Raw genomic sequence first — 14809 nt, forward strand, 5'->3', positions numbered from 1 at the left:
TCATGGGAGCCTTGTCCCTTGCTCCTCCCACCATCCCTGCATGGATGGTGACCTTGCACCCACTGTGCTCCTGGGGAAATATACACAATCTCTAGGCAAGCTGGGAGGAGATGAAGTCAGATGGAGAGCACAGAAGTTGGCTGGCAGCTCAGGCATAAAAATTTGCATTCAGGGGCTGGGAAGGTGGCTCAGTGGTAGAGCACTTGCCTTGCATGCATGAAGCCCTGGGTTCGATTCCTCAGCACCACATAAGCAAAAAAAAAAAGCCGGAAGTGGCACTGTGGCTCAAGTGGTAGAGTGCTAGCCTTGATCTGAAGAGCCGAGGGACAGCGCCCAGGCCCAGAGTTCAGGCCCACGACTGACAAAAAAAAATTGCATTCATCCATTCTGTAAACATGTATGCAATGTCATGCATGGCACACCAAGGCCATCCGGAAGCAAATTAGGGGCCGAGTCCAGACCTGAGCACAGGCCACGTGAGCCCAGGGTCTCATCCCACAGCCCAGCTGATTCCCAAGCCCCCTCTATTCCCTCAACAGAATCCAGTCCATGCCATATCACTTCCTCCTACTAGTTTATTGAGAGTCCCCTCCAGGGGCCTGGAGGCAGGGGAGCCCTAGCAAGCACCATGGACTGCCCTTCTGCCACCAGCGGCCAGGGCTGAGTTGAGTCAGATCAGCACCAAGGACAGCGCCCAGCCTTGGGCAGAGGACCCTGGGGACCTGGGTTGATGGGCCTTTAGGGCTTTAGAGATATCTTGGGGCTGGAAAGGAACGTAGGGAAGGTAAGTGAAGAACCAAGAGTCCTCCTGCTGCCCAGGAAAATAAGGCCCCTGTGTCCACACCAGCCACCACATGCCAGAGACTCTTGAACACTGCTGACTCAAGCTGCCGCCAGACCCCTTTCCCTCACTGACCTCAAGGAAGGGTAGAAGAGGCCAGACCCCAGCAGCTCTAAGGAAACCCAGGGAGGAAAGCCCATCCCTGGGGTTGAACAACCACTGCTCTCTGCCCCTGTGCCTAGGTTGGGAGCTGATTCAGGCCCTGAGTGGCAGGGACCCACCTACACCCAGCTGGGGAACCAGAATCAAGACGTAGGAATCTGAGCTGGGGCTGAGGAAAGTGCTGTGGGACTGGGACATGGGCTCAGGGGAGAGCACGGGCATAACATATGCAGGCCCCAGCTTCCATCCCCTGCACTGGGGGGTAACGGGGAGACAAATAACTCTTCCTTGGCCCAAAGTCTGAGCTAGCAGGCTGATTGGCCAGGGATTAGAGCAATAGAACAGGCCACCTGCCAATCCCTTACTGGTGCTTTGCACAGCATGCACACACACACACACACACACACACACACACACACACACACACACACACACACACACACACACACACACACACACACACACACACACACACACACACACACACACCATCCTAATTTTCCAGGTGAGACTACCAGGTGGCCTCATGGCCCCATTTCACAGATGAGCTAAAACTCAGAGAAGCTAAGCAATCTATGCCAGGCCCTGCACTGAGGGGACCTGCCTGATTCCCAGGCCAAGCCACTTCTCAGTAACACACACACACACACACACACACACACACACACACACACACACACACACACACACACACACACACACACACACACACACACACACACTGAGAGGATTGCAAGTCTGTCAAGAGCCCAGCAAGCCATCCTCAGGGTGAAAGGTCATCCCAGCTAGCACTTCTGTAGTGGCGCACACGCTGTAAATTCACTCGGGGGCCGGGCTGCCTTACAGTTCTGGCTTAGCAATTGATGTGGGGCAGAGAAGAGCATGCGTGTAAACCCCCAGGGATGACAAGACCATCCAGCACCTGCACAGAGGAGGGGCTGGCCAAGCCAACACAGGTTCACAGCACTGCCATCACTCAGAACCCAGAGCCCCAGCCCCATACCCAGAATCCTCCAACCTTGCTCTGCACAAAACCCCAAGTTACCCATGACAATGGAGTCAAACACATCTCCAGCTAAAGGAATTGACTCAGTGCCTCACACACACACACACACACACACACACCGGAATTCAGATGTCTCCCAAGCAACCTGGCCTTGGCCAGGAGTTAGCCAAGGCTTCAGGCCCTTGCTCTCTGCTGGTCAGCTCCAGATGTGGTCAGTTGGTGGGGGTGCCAAGAGGATGCAGCCGCAGCTCAGGCTCCACTGGACCAAGATCGAAGAAGTTGACCACTGCGGCAGCCCTGGTAGGTGGCGGGGGGTCCCGGGGGGCCTCTCCGGGCAGCAGCAGCTGGGCAGTGAGCTGCAGGCCTGAGGAGCCACCTGAGTCTGGGTCGGAGTTGGAGTCTGGTGGCAGGGGTAGCGGCATCACCTGCTGCAGGCTGAGGCCTGGCCGGGCGCCACTGTGAGAGGTCCGCATGGAAGGAGAGGCAGGACTGGCCCGGAGCTCCTGGGGACAGTGGGGACACGGCAGGAACCGGCCCAAGGCCCGCTTGAAGTCCCGCATGAAAAGTGGGTAGATGATAGGGTTCATGGTGCTGTTACAGTACCCCAGCCAAGTGAGGACGTCGAAGAGGCCTGGGGAGATGCAGTCACACACAGCCTGGAGGGGGAGGAGGCAGAACAAGTCCCATCTGACCCCAGGGCAGGGACCAGCCCAGCCTACCCAGTGTGGAAGAGAAGAAACACACCCTCTCCCCTCCCCACACCTGAGGCTTGGATACATCTTACCCCAGGCTGTGGCATTACCTGAGCAATGTTAGCCAAAAAGAAGGGCAGCCAAGTCACAAAGAACATGCTGAGCAGAATGCCCAGGGTCAGGCTGGCTTTCAAGGCCTTCCTGCTGTGTCTGGTCGCTAGGCGCCTGCTGTCAGCGGATTCCACCCCAGGGTGTGGCGTTCTGGGGACCTGTGGAAAGGAAGGCCACATGAGTCACTGATCCTAGCCAGAGAATGAACCTTGACCCTAATTCTAGACAGAATCGTAGTACCAGCAGTTAATGGAGTGCGACTCGGCCCCTAGACAGACTTGACACTGATGCCAAGCTGAATTGAATTGACCCGGGCTCCAGAGCATTCGCTGACACAGGCAATAAGCTCGGCACTGACCATGGTCCTGACCGAAATCCTGACACCTACCACGTGGCCTGGAGTCTTCCAGAACCAGTCTCAGACTCAGTCTCAAACCTGGATCTAAGCCTTGATCCTAGTCCCACACCGACTCCCAACCTGGCCTGGCCATCTTGCAAGGAGCTCCCGTCAGGGCAGTAAGGTCAAGCAACAGCACCCCAGAGGAGAGGTCAGAGAACAGCCCACCCTACAAAGCCAGCGCTCCTCCGACGCCACAGCACCTACCAAGCCTACAGGCACTTCAGGAATCAGTTACACTTGAACTAAACTTGACTAAAGAGGACCCAGAGCTCTCTAGGGCTGAGTTATTTGTTTGTAAATGGATTTGCCCTCTCTGTGTTTTGGAATAATGGTTAACCTGAACAATTATTCTCATGCTTCACAAAATAGAAATGATTTTTTTCTTTTTTTCTTTTTCTGAGAATGTATGCACACACAAAACCAACGTGTGGAGCTGGGAATGTGGCTCAGTGGTAGAGTGCTTGTCTGGCATGCATGAAGCTCTGGGCTCGATTCCTCAGTACCACATAAACAGAAAAGGTCAGAAGTGGCAATGTGGCTCAAGTAGAGTGCTAGTCTTGAGCAAAAGAAGCATAGGGGCAGCGCCCAGGCCCTGAGTTCAAGCCTCACGACCAGCAAAAACAAAAACAAAAACAAAAAAGTGCAATTCAATCTTTTATGGATTGCTAGGGACGGTAGTAGCCTTGGCATTTCACTACTCAGTTCTGTCGTGGACTGCAAGGCATCCCCATGCTGCGTGTGGACAGCAGGAAGGAGACAATGAGGGGGAAAGGAAGTGCCAGCTGCCAATCAGCAATTCCCAAACACGTAAAGGCTCTCCAAGCTGGATGTTCGTACTTCTTGACCACTTAAAAAAAAAATCTCACCTAGCGCCGGTGGCTCACACCTATAATCCTAGCTACTCAGGAGGATGAGATCCGAGGATCTCCAGCCCAGGCAGGAAAGACCATGAGACTCTTATCTCCAATAAACCATTCAGAAAACCTGAAGTGACGCTGTGGCTCAAGTGATGGAGCATTAGCCTTAAGCTGAAGAGCTGAGGGACAGCACCCAGGCCCAGAGTTCAAGCCCCACAACCAACAAAAATACAATATTTATAAAATCAGGTACAGCAAAGTGAAGTGGTTCCAGCCTGTAATACTCGCTACTTGGGAGGCAGAGAGAGAGGAGGATTGAACTTCTGAGGTCACTAGGTACTCAGGCTGAAGAATAACAGTATGAAGCTGCACCTTGGCAAAAGTGTGAGACCCTATCTGAAAAAGGGGACAGAGCTTGAATGATTGTTCTGCCTAGCAACCAACGGGCCCTAAGTTTAAATCCTCATATTGCCAAAAAAAAAAAAATTATACACATACCCAAGCACATGTACATGCATGTGCATGGTGGTGGGGGGGGGGGAAATGTGCTACACTTGTGGGTCCAGAGCATCTAAGAAGCCATGAGAGCTGGAGTATGAAGGCTCTCCACAGACCATGTGTTAAAACTGATTTAGATGTTCCTAGATCCATGTTAAAAAAAAAAAAAAAAAGTGACAGCCACCTACAACTACTTCGACTAGGGAAAATCAGGGGGTCCACATAACCAAATCCTTCCCTAAGTTGTATGACAGCACAGTTTTGTTTCTGAAAGCAGCCGGAGGCAGGACGGGTGTGGGGTCAAAGGAGGCAGGAAAGGACCCAGTTTCCCAGCAACCCTTGCAGATGGAGAGGGGGTGGAAGCAGCCAAGTGAAGATTTGTCAGGGCTTTCACGCCAGCTTCACAGCCAACACCCCCAGCTCACTCCTGGCTGAGCCCTCCCTCCACCCGCTCCTCTCCCCTCCTCCCCAGCAGCCTCCATGCCCAGGGCTGGTGCCTGTCCAAGGTGCTGAAATCCCCACTTCTTTCCACAGGACCTAAGGAGTTGGAGGTCTGGAAAGCGGAAAGTTACAATGTACACCCTGTAGTTCCAGTGTCTTCATATATTTAATGAAATCTTCTTATATAGATAGCAAGGGAGAATTCACAGTCTGGCTGTCTCCCTCCATCTTAGTGGAGGTGGATTTGTATAGAGGCAATACCGGGGCTCTTGGGACAGGCGATCTGGCGTAACACCATGACTCTGACACTCACTGTGAACTTGAGAATGCTTCTATGTCTACATCTATAAAATGGGAGACATCATAGGCGGCTGACAGAGTCTATGGATTCGGACTGAATGCTCGGAGCCTGACACACACAGAGAGTTAAAGCCTTGCTTGCCCTGAGGTGGGTTCAGCAACAAGTGTGTAAGGTCAGGGTGACCAGACAATGTTGGGGTCCTGTCATCCCGGTAGAATCTCTGGCCTCCCGGGATCAGCACAGACAGCAGGAGAGATGCTCTGACTCACCATGCAGTAGATCAGGCTCCACAGCTACAGGATGGGTTTGTTCTACCTCTCCACCCCCACAGACACAATCCCTCCAAGTCTGCTCCCAAGTCAGCAGAGAGATAGATCTCATCTGCCTCTCTCATCCTCTCCCCTCCCCTCCAGGTGGACTTCATGCAGTGTCTGTGACCCAGGATCAACCTGGAGGGAGAGGCTCCTGCTTCCCCGAGGGATCTCCTAAAACCTGCCACTACATCAACTGGCTGCCATCAATGGGGACAGAAAATATGGGCAAGGAGATAACTACTTCTAGAAGATTCAAGTGATAAAGGTGTTCCTCTGGGCTGGGAATGTGGTTTAGTGGGAGAGCGCTTGCCTAGCATGCATGAAGCCCTGGGTTCAATTTCTCAGTACCATATATACAGAAAAAGCCAAAAGTGGCACTGTGGCTCAAGTGGTAGAGTGTTAGCTTGGAGCAAAGGAAGTTTAGGGACAGTTTCCAGGCCCTGAGTGCAAGCCCCAGGAATGGCACACACAAAAACAGGTGTTCCTGGGGCTGGGAAGGTGGCTCAGTGGTAGAGCACCTGCCTTGCATGCATGAGGCCCTGGGTTCGATTCCTCAGCACCACATAAGCAAAAAGAAGCCGGAAGTGGTGCTGTGGCTCAAGTGGTAAAGCGCTAGCCTTGAGCTGAAGAGCTGAGGGACAGCGCCCAGACCCCGAGTTCAGGCCCCATGACCAGACCCCCCCTCCAAAAAAAAGTGTTCCTCTGGTGGACCAGGGGAAAGAGGGGGAAAGAGACATTTCTGCTCCTGCCAGAGGCCTGGGTGCTGGGGTAGCGGGAGGAATTGGAGAGATCCTCAGGGCAGCAGCTCCAGAGGAGTAAAGGCAATTGCAGATTCCGTCTCATCTTAAATCCAAGAATAACTCCAGGTTGAGGGAGCCGATTCGATGCCCACTACCACAGGGGAAAGAAAATAAAACAGAACTGGGTGCCAGTGGCCCACGCCTATAATCCTAGCTACTCAAGAGGATTAAGGTTAGAGGCCAGCCTAGGCCAAAAAGTTGGTAAGACTCCATCTCCAAAACAATCAACAAAACATCAGGCTGGACACGTGACTCAAATGGTAGAGCATTAACTGAGCAAGCAAGCTGAGTAAAGCAGGAGGCCCTGGGTCAAAGCCCAGTACTGCCAAAAAAAATTAATAGTTTTTTTTTAAAAAAGGACACAGAGCAAAACACTAAGTTTCTTTAGGTCTTGCTACAAATAAGAAAACATATAGAAGAAGGGCTGTGTGGAGTGTACCTGTGGCTTGGAGCTGATGGGACAGAATTCAATGGATCCATTATTTTACTGTAAATGTTTATAGTGTACTTTGTTGGGCTACAACATATCTTAGTGGTAGAGCTCAAGGCCTGGGTTCTATCCCCAGTCTAAAATGAAATAAAATTAAATGTACTTAAACCAGGGGTCAGTGGCTCACACCTGTAGTCCTAGCTAGCTGAGATCTGAAGCTTGTAGTTCAAAGCCAGCCCAGGCAGAAAGGCTATGAGACTCTTTTTTGTTGTTTTTTTTTTTTGGGGGGGGGGGGTCCGGTCATGGGGCTTGAACTCTGGGCCTGGGCATTGCCCCTCAGCTCTTCAGCTAAAGGCTAGTGCTCTACCACTTAAGCCACAGCACCACTTCCAGCTTTTTTTCTTTTTGCTTATGTGGTGCTGAGGAATCGAACCCAGGGCCTCATGCATGCAAGGCAAGTGCTCTACCACTGAGCCACCTTCCCAGCCCCAAGGCTATGAGACTCTTATCTCCAATTAACAACCAAAAAGCTGGAAGTGTGGCTCAAGTGGTACATGGCCATCCTTGAGCAAAAATGCTCAAGGACAATGCTTAGGCTCTGAGTTCAAGACCCAAGGTCAGCACAAAAAAATGTACTTGACATATTTCCTTAGGCCATTTTAAAAGGTATAATCCTGGCCCAGTGCTGGTGACTCATGCCTGTAATCCTAGATACTCAGGAAGCTGAGATCTGAGGATTGTGCTTCAAAGCCAGCCCAAGCAGGAAAGTCTATGAGAGTCTTATCTCTAATAAATTACCAAAAGAAGCCAGAAGTGGAGCTCAAGTGGTAGAGCTCTATCCTTGAGCAAAAGAAACTCAGGGAAAAAACTCAGGCCTTGAGTTCAAGCCCCAGAACCAAAAACAAAAACAAAAAAACAACCAGCAACTACCCTTGGGAGTATATTAAGGATGAAATAAGAAGATACAAAACTATTAGACTAGTTCCTGGCTCGCAGTAGGTACAGTGTAAGTGGTGTAATGCTACCAGTGCCAGCCAGGGTGGTGGGGTTTCTTCCCCCAATAAAAGGGGGCACGCCCACAACTGCGTATTTTACCACCAAGAGGAAAGGGGAGAAACAAGTATGTGTTGTGTACCCCTGTGTGCCCAGGCCTTCAAGTATATCATCTTATAGAGTCTTCAAAAAGCCTCCTGGGGTAGCTATCTGTGGTCCTGGGACACAGAGCTGGGACAAAGAACAGGCAAGACTTGAACTCTGACCAGCAGACACCCAGCTCCTGCTCTTGGCCTGGAGGCCCAGCCCACTGCCTCCAAGCGGCAGCCAAGCCTCTTCAGCATGGCACAGACACCCTGTGGCCTCCCCCACAGAGATATTTCTGTGATGGAGGAGGAGGGAGAGAGATGGAGAGAAGATGTATCACACTGAGACATGATGATGGAGTGAGAGAGGGTGCAGGGGGTGGGAGGAGGGGAAACGGAGGAGGGGGGAAGAAGCAGAGGAGAGAGTAAGGGATCACAGAGGGAAAGAATGGGGACAGATAGAGCTGAGTAAGGGGAGGAAGATGAGGTACAATGAGGAGAGGGTTAGGGACCAGAGAGACATGCCAGAGGCGGAGACCAGGAGAAGCTGAAGAGATGGTAGCGACCCCTGGCTGGGCCTTCTAACTCCTCCCTGTCAATCAGGCTGAACATCCACATTGCTCCCTGATGATGATGCTTAATGGGCCTTTGGGCCTCCAGAATCGCCCAAGGGCTGAGCATTACTCACCTGGATACCCCCCCTTTCTCTCTCTCTCTCTCTCTCTCTCTCTCTCTCTCTCTCTCTCTCTCTCACACACACACACACACACACACACACACACACACACACACACACACCTGCCTTAACACCATCTCACACTTACCCCACAGGATTCCCCTGCAGCCCCAGCTCTAAGCTCTAAGCCCCTGAGGATGGTGGGAAGGTCTGGTGGGAGTTGTGGAGAATAAAGTCAGTGGTGGTCCAGTCTCAAGACAAAGCATCTGACCCTGAGAGAAACATCGCTTACATAATAACTTAGCAGCTTACAGGCAGATGTGACAGTCGGGAAATCCCTGCACTTGGAAGTTCCCTAGGTAAACAGAGTGGGCGTGGCTCGTGCAGTGGCGTGCCAGCCAGGAGCAAGAAAACCTGAGACAAATTGAGACAAATTGCGACCCAGAAAACAGAGAAATAAAGGGACGTGGCATCATGGCCCTTAGGGTGATGTTCTGACTCAGACCAAGGTCTTGACCGATCTGAACTTAACCTTCACCTATCAGCTATGCAGTTCTGGGCAGGCCACATGTGATGGCTCTGAGCCTCCATTTCCCTATCTGTCACACACTACCCTTACCTCAGTGGCTGTCTGGGGAATTACGAGGCTTGACTTAGTGTCTGACACATGGGGCTGCAGCTGTGAACACCCCAGGCTTTGGGGCCAGGGTCTTCTGGTTTGATCCTGGTCTCAGGGCAGGGGCTGTTCCAACAGAGTTGGAAACCGGATTCCTAGCCTCACCAATCCCCACCTCACAGACCAGCCAGCTTCTCAGAATGTGAGCCTAGTGTGGGAATGGAGATGTTTTAGGTGCTAGGGCTATGTTCATGAAACAAGGGGATCACAGAGGGAACGTGAGCCCCAAGCTCTCCTCCAGCCCTCTGCCAACAGGAAGCCGATGGGCTGCTACTCTGCTACTCTTAACACTCCTACTATTTTTGTTTGTGTGTGTCTATGTTTGTTTGTCTGTGTGCCAGTACGAGGGCTTGAACTCACGGTCTCTTGCTCTCACTAGGCTATTTCACTCAAGACTGGTGCTCTACCATTTGGGCCACAGCTCCACTACAGAGTTCTTGGTGGTTAATTGGAGATAAAGAGTTGCACAGACTTTCCTACCCAGGCTGGCTCTGAATAGCAACTCTTAGATTTCAGTAGCTAGGATTACAAGGCATAAGCCACCAGCTCCTGGTTTAACAACTCTACTCTTTTTTTTTTTCTTTTTTTGGTTGTGGGGCTGAAACGCCTATGCATGCAAGGCGAGCACTCTGCCACTGAGCCACCTTCCCAGCCCAACAACGCTACTTTTAAAGGCAAAGCAGGGTGCTATGTCACCCAGCCTCACCAAGCACATTTCAGACACAGCCAGGACACCTCCAACTTGCCCGAAATTGCACGTAGCATCACCAGCTACCTGTGGCAAGGGATACAGATTTTCTATTTCTGGAAAGGATGTGAGGTTTCCTTTCCAAACCAAATCATGGAAATTAGAAGACAAAGTGATATAATTCAAAGAAAATCATTTCATTGTGAGCTTGGGGTGGTGGTTGAAGAGATAGAAAGACAAAGGTCCTGGGGAGGAATGGGAGGGGGGGGGGCTCACTTTGTTCTTTACAAAAACCCAAGGGCTGAAGCTGGGAATGTGGCTGAGCGGTAGAGTGCTTGCCTAGCATGCACAAAGCCCTGGGTTTGATTCCTCAGTACCACCTAAACAGAAAAAGCTGGAAGTGGCACTGTGGCTCAAGTGGTAGAGTGCTAGCCTTGAGCAAACAGAGGCTCAGGGACAGTGCCCAGGCCCTGAGTTCAAGCTCCAGGACTAGCAAAAAAAGAAAAAAGAAAAGAAAACAGGGGCTGAGGGTGTAGCTCAATGGTCAGCAGAGAATGCACTTAAGTCCTGGTTCTGGCCTCAGCACAGGAAAAAAAAAGAAAAAAATCTTTGCAAGAACACAGGGTGATCTTCACTCCCTACAATGAGTGAGAAATAAATCAATAAATCACAGTTCCTCTGAGCCACTGCATATGATCTGCTTGAGGCACAAATACCTGCTATAGCTCACCCATTTTATGAACTTCCTGAGAGGAGTTACTGGCCTTTGATATCAGAAAATTCACACAAGAGAAATCTGGGGTTTCACCCAAGCAAAGTGGTACATGCTTGTAATCCCAGATACTCAGAGCAGAGCTGGCTCTTGTTGGAAGCCAGTCAGAGCAAAAAGCTAGTGAGACTCTACCTTATGAATATCTGGGTGTTGCAGTACCCATTCGATTGAGGTTTGGGTCAGCCCAGGAAAAAACTTGTGACCCTATTCCAAAAATAACTTATAGTTAAAATGTCGGGAGAGTGATTCAAGTGTGGGAACTCATGCCTACCAAGTGAGAGACACTGAGTTCAAACCTTAGGACTACCCAAAAAATGAGGAAGGAAGGAAAGAAGGAAGGGAGGGAGGGAGGGAGGGAGGGAGGGAGGGAGGGAGGGAGGGAGGGGAGGAAAAGGAGGAAAAGAGGGAAAGAGGGAGGGCTTATGGCCATAGTCCTATAGCTGAAATTCAAAGGATTGTCATTTGAAGCCAGCCTGGACAGAAAAGTCTTGTGGGACTTCACCTCCAAAATAACAGCAAAGAGCTAGTCTGGAGGTGTGGCTCAAGTAATAGAGTACCAGCTGAGTAAGCCAGGCAACCTTGAAATCCTGAGTTCAAACCCAAGTACTTCCCCTACCCCAACAAAAAGGAAGAAAAGAAGCCTGAAGTAAAGTAAATGAGCAGGGTGCAGTGGCTCATGCCTGTAATCCTAGCGACTCAGGAGACTGAGATCTGAGAATCAAGGTTCAAAGCTAGCCCAGGCGGGAAAATCTGTGAGACTCTTATCTCCAATTAACCACCAGAAAAACAGAAGTGGCACTGTGGCTCCAAGTGGAAGAACACTAGCCTTGAGCAAAACTGCTCAGGGACAGCACCCAGGCCATGAGTTCAAACCCCACAACGAACAATAAATAAAGTAATTGAAAAAAACTAAGAAAACATAAGAAAAATGTGCAATAAATTGGAAACCGATGCAGCTCAGACCTCACTGATGGGTGTGATGGTTCAGCTGCTCTGGGACACAGTCAGGAGGCTGCAAAACAGTCAGGCTTTTGCTCCCCAACTAAGTCCCCAGCCATCTCATGACCCCAGAACACCTGTCATCCTCCAAGAGCGCAGGCCTGGTCAATCTCCATCTGAAGGGCCCATGACTGGAAGAGGGGAGGCAGGGAGATTGCAGGCGTAAGCAAGGAGGGATCCTGAGGCCATATTTTGAATGCAGTGAGGTTAAGAGCAAGGAACCAACACAATAGCCTTTCTTCAAATATTTGCTGAACAAGCCAGGCACTGGTGGCTCACGCCTGTAATCCTAGCTACTCAGGAGATTGAGCTTGAGGATTATGGGTCAAAGCTAGCCTAGGCAGAAAACTCTGTGGGACTCTTATCTCCAATTCACCAAAAAGCTGGAAGTGGAGCTGTTGCTCAAGTGGTAGAGCACCAGGCTAGAACAAAAAAAAAAAAGTTAAGGGACAGTACCCAGACCGAGTTCAAACTCCAGGAATGGCACCAAAATTTAAAAAAAAAAAAATTAAAACTGCTCTAGTTTCTTTTTTGGTGTGACGTACTGTTGCTATAATCCCCTCTACTTGGGAGGTGGAGGAAAGTGGAGAGTTAGAGGCCACCTAGGCAAAGTTAAACCCTATCTCAAAATCATGATACAAGTCAAAAGGCTGGAGAATGTGGCTCAAGTGATTGAGTGCATTCGCGAACCACCAAGAGCGCAATCTCCAGCTCCTGTGTAGAAAACACACAGTAAGGGTGCCAAGACTGTAAGCCATAGAGCCGTTGACCAGAACATGGGTTAGGAAGGGCACAGTGGAGATGGTTATCTCCTTAGAAGATAGAACCAGCAGGTCTGGGTACAGCATGCCATAAATAAGAGAGAAACACTTTCTCTATGTCCTGGTGTGAGGCCGTGATGGGCCTGTGCCATCTTGGGGAAGGCCAGGAGGGGGAAATGCAGAGGACTGAGCTGCACTATGGCCCCAGCTTCACCTTAGCCTCCTGCCCCACCTCTTGCATGGACAGCCAAGCACTGGCTGGAATTCCATTCCAAAGAAAGGTGCCAGCTAGAACTTCCCTGCCAAGAGGCTCAAGAGATCACAGGAGGGCTGGGGATGTGGCTTAGTGGTAGCATGCATGAAGCTCTGGGCTGGATTCCTCCGTGCCACATAAACAGAAAAAGCTGGAAGTGGCGCTGTGGCTCAAGTGATACAGTGCTAGCCTAGGCAAAAGAAGCTCAGTGCCCAGGCCCTGAGTTCAAGCCCGGGGACTGGCAAAAAAAAAAAAAAATTAATCATAGAATGGACGCCCAGGAGGCCCCTAATGGCTGCTCGTCCCTCACCCACCCACCCTGAGAGAGACAGGAGCTCCCAGCGCACCCCAGGTACCTGCAGCGTCTCCGAGGCCTGGCCAGCCATGCCGGTGGTGAGGGAGGCCACCTGCACAGCCTGCTTGCGGGCAGCCAGCAGGATCCTGCAGTAGGTGAAACAGATGGCACCCGAGGGCAGGAAGAAGGTGAGGCCTGAGGCCACAAGGACGAAGGGCAGGCTGGCCAGCAGGCGGCACTGGCCCGGGGTGGGTGGCCGCGGACGGCCCAGCTCGTGCCAGCCCAGCAGCAGGGGCAGGAAGGAGGCGAGGGCAGCGAGGCTCCAGGCGGCCAGGATGAGGGCCAGGGCGCGCGCGGGCGTCATGCGCAGCTTGTAGCGCAGCGGCGAGAGGATGAGCAGGTAGCGGTCCAGGCTGATGAGGCACAGGTTGAGGATGGAGGCGCTGCAGCACATCACGTCGAAGGCGGCCCAGAGCCGGCAGAGGCCGCGCGCCAGCACCCAGCGCCCGTACAGCGCGTTCAGCATGGCGGGCGGCATCACCACCAGCCCCACCATCAGGTCGGACGTGAAGAGCGACACCAGGAAGAAGTTGGACGTGTGGCGCAGCGCGGGCTGCGTGCAGATGAGCGCGATGAGCAGCAAGTTGGCCGCCGCAGTCAGCGCGATGACCACACACAGCGCGGCCGCCACCCAGCCGCTGCCCCCCGGGGCCGTCGGTGGCCCCGACCCCCAGGTCGGGGTGCTGCTGTTGGCAGGGCTCGGCTCGGGGACCATGGGGCCTGGGGGAGCGGGGAGGGAGGGGGGACCCAGACGTGGTGGGCAGGAGGACGGGGTGGACGTCGAGGCTGAGCACGGCCCTGGAGGGGAGTGGAGGCTGAGACGGGGGTCGTGGGACGCGGCGAAGGCCCGGAGAGGGCGGGCAGGGGTTACATGGGCGCCCCCGGGGGTGGGGCGGGGACCCATGGGGCGCCGGGTGGGAAGTTGGGGGGGCACCTGGACAGCAGGTGGCAGAAAGTTAGGACGGGGTGCGATGTGCGCCCGGCCCCCACCCCAGCCCCGGGGCGGGCGGCCCACGGCAGGACGGGGTGCGCCGGGCCTTCTGGGGGCGCAGTCCGGGGAAGGTGGAGGTGGGCGGTGCTGAGGCGCCTCCCACCCCGGACCGAAGCAGGCTCCCAGCGGAGGGTGGGCGCGTGGGCGCGCGCTCCCGGAAGCCGTCACGTTGCGGGGTGGCAGCTTGGTGGCCCCGAAGCCGGTGCAAAGCCCCGGCGGTGCCGCCGAGGCGCCCGGGGACCCGCGACCCCGCGCTCCCCTCCGTGCGCCCGGCCCCTGCGGCGCGGGGAGGCCCCGCGGGCGGAGCAGCCCGGCGCCGCGCTCCGCCCTCCCCGCCGCGCGGAGCCGCCCGCCGGCCTCCCACCCGCGCGATCCTACCTGCGGGTGACTGCGGCAGGCGCCGCGGGGCTGGAGAGGAGAGGCGGCCGCGGCCGGCGGCGGGGCGGCGGGACCCCAGCCCCGGAGGCACGGCGAGGGCCCGGCGCGCGCCCAGGAGCCGCCGGGGCTTCAGCAACGCGCGGTCCCGGAGCCCGGAGCGTGCGCCCCGCCCCGCTCCGCCGTGGGCGGGGAGAGCCGAGCCCGGCCTCGCGGGAGAGCGGGGTCCGGGCACCCCCAGGCCTGTGGGGCGACGATCGGAGCGCCCCAACTGCGCCCCGCACAGAGATGGCACACACACACACGCACACATGCACACACACACGCACACACACCCCTCACACCTCCGCACACCCCTCCTATCCCACACGTGGTTATGGCGCAGGCGGAA

General features: G+C 53.7%; 1 protein-coding gene across 1 annotated transcript; it reads right to left on the reverse strand.

The window, feature by feature from the left end:
* Positions 1-569: 569 nt before the first annotated feature.
* On the reverse strand, positions 570-14074 carry Htr6 (5-hydroxytryptamine receptor 6). Its single transcript, XM_070037010.1, has 3 exons — positions 13054-14074; positions 2752-2910; positions 570-2605 (listed from the first exon to the last, which is right to left on the reverse strand). Exons 1-3 carry the CDS (start codon positions 13954-13956, stop codon positions 2162-2164), a joined length of 1506 nt encoding a protein of 501 aa, XP_069893111.1. The 5' UTR covers positions 13957-14074; the 3' UTR covers positions 570-2161.
* Positions 14075-14809: the final 735 nt, after the last annotated feature.

This window comes from Dipodomys merriami, unplaced genomic scaffold, assembly GCF_024711535.1.
Source record: "Dipodomys merriami isolate MVZ:Mamm:240054 unplaced genomic scaffold, mDipMer1.0.p SCAF_28, whole genome shotgun sequence".
NCBI lineage: Eukaryota > Metazoa > Chordata > Mammalia > Rodentia > Heteromyidae > Dipodomys > Dipodomys merriami.

What these genes read in the sequence shown, in the direction of transcription:
- Htr6 (XM_070037010.1), bottom strand. Translation starts at nt 13,956, where the DNA reads ATGGGTCCCCGCCCCACCCCCGGGGGCGCCCATGTAACCCCTGCCCGC. An exon ending in AGGCCTCGGAGACGCTGCAG is followed by an intron (nt 2,911 to 13,053) that starts GTACCTGGGGTG and finishes TCCTTTCCACAG; the next exon opens with GTCCCCAGAACGCCACACCC. An exon ending in TTTTGGCTAACATTGCTCAG is followed by an intron (nt 2,606 to 2,751) that starts GTAATGCCACAG and finishes CTCCCCCTCCAG; the next exon opens with GCTGTGTGTGACTGCATCTC.